The following is a 4,643-nucleotide window of genomic DNA, read 5'->3' as shown; positions in this document are numbered from 1 at the left end:
ATGTGTAAAAAAATATATATATATATATATATATATATATATATATATATATATAGTTTTCTAGTATTTGCAACCCTTCTCTTTTGCGTAGATATGAAACTTCGGGCAATTAAAATGACATTTTTTTTATTCACATAGTTATCGTAAAATGATTTCTTTAATAAAATACCTAATTAGTAATTATGTATACTCTTTTCATATTTTGTAAAGGGGAGCGTACCTGCATGACGAAGATATTCAGGCTGATCATAATATTGAATATGACCCCGAAGACGACGAGAAGATTCCGACGAAGACGATGAAGTCCGACCAATGGCTCCGCCGCGCCGCTGCCAACCGATAAAAAGTCTCCGGCAGTCCGTACGGTGGCGGTGGAAGAAGACGACGTCGCCGGCGCCGAGGTGTTTCTCCTTCACGAACCTGCACCAACCTTTGGTCAACACATAGCTTTGACTACTGTTCCAGTACGAGTACCTAAACCTCCATGGCCACCCTTCCTCGTCCTCGAAGCAGAGGACATGGCCTTTCTCCGCGCCTGCGTTTGCGTTTGCGTTTGCGTTTGCGAGAGGGAAGTGTCGCTCGGCATGTTGTTTGGGGATCACGAGGCGATTGAGCTTGCCGACGTCGCTTGGGGTTAAGGGTTTCTCGAAGAGAGGTTCTTTGGTCGTGTCTTCGTCGAAAACGATGTCGTTTTGGAGGTTTGATTCCATCATGTGGTATTGTTGTTGGTGCTGCCACATGAATGTATGGTCGGTTAAGTCTGTGGTGTATTGGTTTATTGACATTTCTGTTCTGAGAGAAGAGATCAGAGAGAGAGTTGTGGGAGAGATTGAGGACAAATGCCGATGGGAGAGATGACGAGCTTCTAGGGGTTCCATGCATTTATAGTTCTATATATATATATATATATATATATATATATATATTAATGTAATTATGTATCTATCTACGTATAAAGAAACTTTACATTAGGGAAAAAAATTATTAGTGGACAGTTATATCTACTATGCGTTCAACATCTGTGGCAATATGAGTTTAGCGGCGTATAGCTTGAATTTGGTATCCCAATGGACGTCGTGTATTTGTTCTTTGTTTTGATGGTGGAATGTTAACTATAAATAATAAAATTGTCATTCAGATCTTATAAGTGTAACAACCAAAAATTGAAGTAATTGAAATTTATTTACTATCTATATCGTTCTCCACTTTATAAGACTACATTGAAAGGGTTACCAAGTCTTTATATAATCAGAATCCAATGCCAATAATTGCGTCTTTGTTTCACTCATATATATATATATATATGTATTGAGGTGTATTTAGACATGGTGTATGTACACGATGCATGCATGTACGTGTACTTTGTCCGCGCGAGGCACATGTTGTCGTGAGATCCCTCGATGATCTATAGCTCTTACTAAGTGACTTCCCAAGCACGTGCGATCCATTAACTACGTAGACAACACAACAAGACATGCAACCAGCACTTTTTAAAAAAAAAAATTACTTTTGGGACCAAAATGTTTAATGTGTTTTATTTGGAAATATTTTGATATCGGAAAATATACATTTTCCGTATTTGAATTTAGTTTATCTACTACAAGATTGTTCCTATCTATTTCTGTTCACTCATATTATGCGAAACTTATATCAGTAAAATAGTACATTGTGTGGGTAAATTATACCCAATACATATAAAACTTAATACATATATATAAATCATTATGCAAAATATAAACTGAATCATAAAACACATATCTCTAGCCATTGAGTGCTTATTGTTATAATAGTTTTGAATATTTCTAAACTTTAATAAAACTTATGCGATGGTGTATTCTTTGAAAAATCTTGTAAGTTTAGAGATCTAAAACCATCTATTTATACTAATTTTATCTATAAAAAATTAATAAACAATTGTACCCATAGGCCGATCTACACTTGTATAACTGGGACACTTGCCCCCATTCACATTTAAAAAAAAAAAAGAAATATTACTTATCGTTTTTACTTAAATTGTAATATAATGTCCCCTCTAAAATTTAAGTAGTGGATCCATTTTTTTACTCTAAATCTTATTTTCAATTTGTTCTTCTACTAATTTTACATTCTCCTTCATTTTTTTTAAATTCTTTTCCAACTCCAAAATTCTATTTGATCTTTGATAATAAAAAAATTTATAAATTCAATCATAAAAAATAGGTAAGTATTATGAATTTTATTTTAAATGAATTTTTTATATGTTTTATTCATTTCTTTTTATATTTTTATCATATTAATAAATTTATTTTTATATAAATCTCATGTTTGATTTAAGAGAAAAACCAATTGATAAATTGGTTTTAATTTTATCCGTGATGTTGCTACCACGACTATTGAAAAATATTTGAACTTTGTTAAGACAGTTTGCATAGTTAGATTGGTGATCAGTTTTTGAATGATTATTTAATTTGTTTCATCGAAAAAATATATTTTAGATAGTTATAAAATAAAATTGTTATAGATAGATTTTAAAAAAATAAAGATCGTAGAATTTATTTGTAAAACGAAATTTTTGTTTTGTGATGATATGTTTTTTATTAGCTTTTATATTTTATATAATATTTATGATTGTTATCCATTGAAAAAAAAAATTAGATCCGGCCACTGATTATACCATTTTAATTATTCAATAGACCACTTAATAAACAGATTTATTTTCACTTTGAGTTAGTGAATCAATTCTGTAGACTATTAATAATAGAAGAAACCATTATACTATCAATAATAATATAAACCATTAAATTAGAAATAATTCCAACACATTGATATATAGTGTCCATTGTTATATATATATGAGTAGAAAATATTAGTCTAAAAATGGAAACTCTTGATGACAGAATATAAGACAAAAAAAAAACAAAATTAAACTCATTTTTTCACTTCTTCCAATTAATAAAATGTAAGGAAAAAAACATAGTTTGAGATAAAAGGAGAGCAGAGACGGTCGCAGACTAGAAGATTGTTTTGTCATTAGTTTCATCACATGCAATCATGACACTGTATCATGGCTGTTACATTAATTTTCATGTCTTATTTTATTTCTTATATTTTTTTTTATTCACACGTATAATTGGAAAACAAATACGTGTCTGTGTAGAATACCAATAAATAAATAAAATAAATAAATATCGTAACAACGGATACCTTTGTGTTTCCGATGATAGAGATAAGATTTGTCAAATGTCGGTTCGTTCTTTGTTTGAGTCGTGTTTCAATCCTCTCCTCGGATTCCCATCTCAAAAGAACACAAAATAATAAATATGTAAATAAAAATTAACAAAAAATATTATTTAAACTTTCTGTAACTCCACTTTGTGATCTCTCTAGATATTTTTTTGTGCCGCTTTCTTTTTTTGATATATTTTTTTAATTTTTTTGGAACGACGGTTGCTACCATTCGGATAAGCTGTTCGAGTAAGCGTGACGATAGGTGAGTGAAAAAGGAGTCGAACCCCCAACCTCTCGATATGTTGATCATGCTCATTGCCAACTCACTTAAAGATATCCTTTTTTGTGTCGCTTTCGTCTCACCCGCGAGACATTTTCTCAATATGGTCATATTAATTATTGGTTTTGGCCCAATCTCAAAAATTAAAAAAAGAAAAAATGTGTTGCTTATTTTGAAGTAAAATAGGTTGAATTACACTTTTAATCATCAAAGTTCAGCAACGAAAAATCATAATCTATATTTTTTACCATATAAAATCTCGGAATATTATTCATCTTAAGATTCCACTGATTCTTAATCTCGGAATATTATTTATCTGTGGCAATGGCCGAACCATGAAGTCAACGTGACTTCTTAGTTATCGTTTAGAGTATTTAATTGCATATAAATAAATAAAAAACTTTATGGTTATTAATGATCATTATCAGATATGCAAAGCGATTTTAGGATGAGTGACAAGCAACACAAAACAATATCTTAAATGGATTGAAAGAGATTCTATATATAAAGTCCATCTCTACCATTGAGTTTTGAATCATTAATTATTTTTAATCTATGTTTTTATATATATATACACGTCAAGTAGTCTCCCGATATGTGTAAGGTAAGGTCCAGATCCTGTTTACATGTTCATTGCACTCTACTTAAGATTGAACAAGATTTTGTGTAGAGAATTAGGCCAAGAACAATGCATGACATATGCCATGTCCCCCACACATGGAAACCAATTTTTGTACTGATCGTTTTCTACGTGTATGATCGCATTTAATTAGTCATTGTTTGCCTACACTGATGCTTTTTTTATTTATTAGAAACTCTGACAATAAAGTTTTCTAAAATCCATGTTATGCACCATTTCATACTCGACTCGTGGGGTATTCTTAATTATTTTGCATAACAACTCAATTTGCAGCGAACCTACTGCGGAACCAAATTAGGGTCATGACTCATGACGTTGTCGAAATGATTAAATGTAGATACTTAATATTGCATTATTCTTATTAGACGTAGATAATTTAAGTTTTAATCCGGTTATTTTTTAATTTATGTTTTTTTAAGGTTTTGAAAAATATACATATTCAATTTTGTGTTAGGTTAGTATCGATTATATATATATATATATATATATATATATATATATATATATATATATATA

General features: G+C 30.4%; 1 protein-coding gene across 1 annotated transcript in view; it reads right to left on the bottom strand.

Moving 5' to 3' along the window:
• Positions 1–857, bottom strand: part of LOC104823499 (B3 domain-containing protein At2g36080) — a 2,704-nt gene extending 1,847 nt beyond the window's left edge. Inside the window, exon 1 of the mRNA XM_010555090.1 lies at positions 221–857. Coding sequence (XP_010553392.1) covers positions 221–785 — 565 coding nt within the window. The 5' untranslated portion in view covers positions 786–857. The remainder of the gene's footprint in view (positions 1–220) is intronic.
• Between the last annotated feature and the right edge of the window lie 3,786 nt (positions 858–4,643).

Source organism: Tarenaya hassleriana, unplaced genomic scaffold, assembly GCF_000463585.1.
Source record: "Tarenaya hassleriana unplaced genomic scaffold, ASM46358v1 Cleome4, whole genome shotgun sequence".
Lineage (NCBI taxonomy): Eukaryota > Viridiplantae > Streptophyta > Magnoliopsida > Brassicales > Cleomaceae > Tarenaya > Tarenaya hassleriana.
Note: the sequence above shows the minus strand (reverse complement) of the source record. Positions and strands in the feature narration are given on the sequence as shown.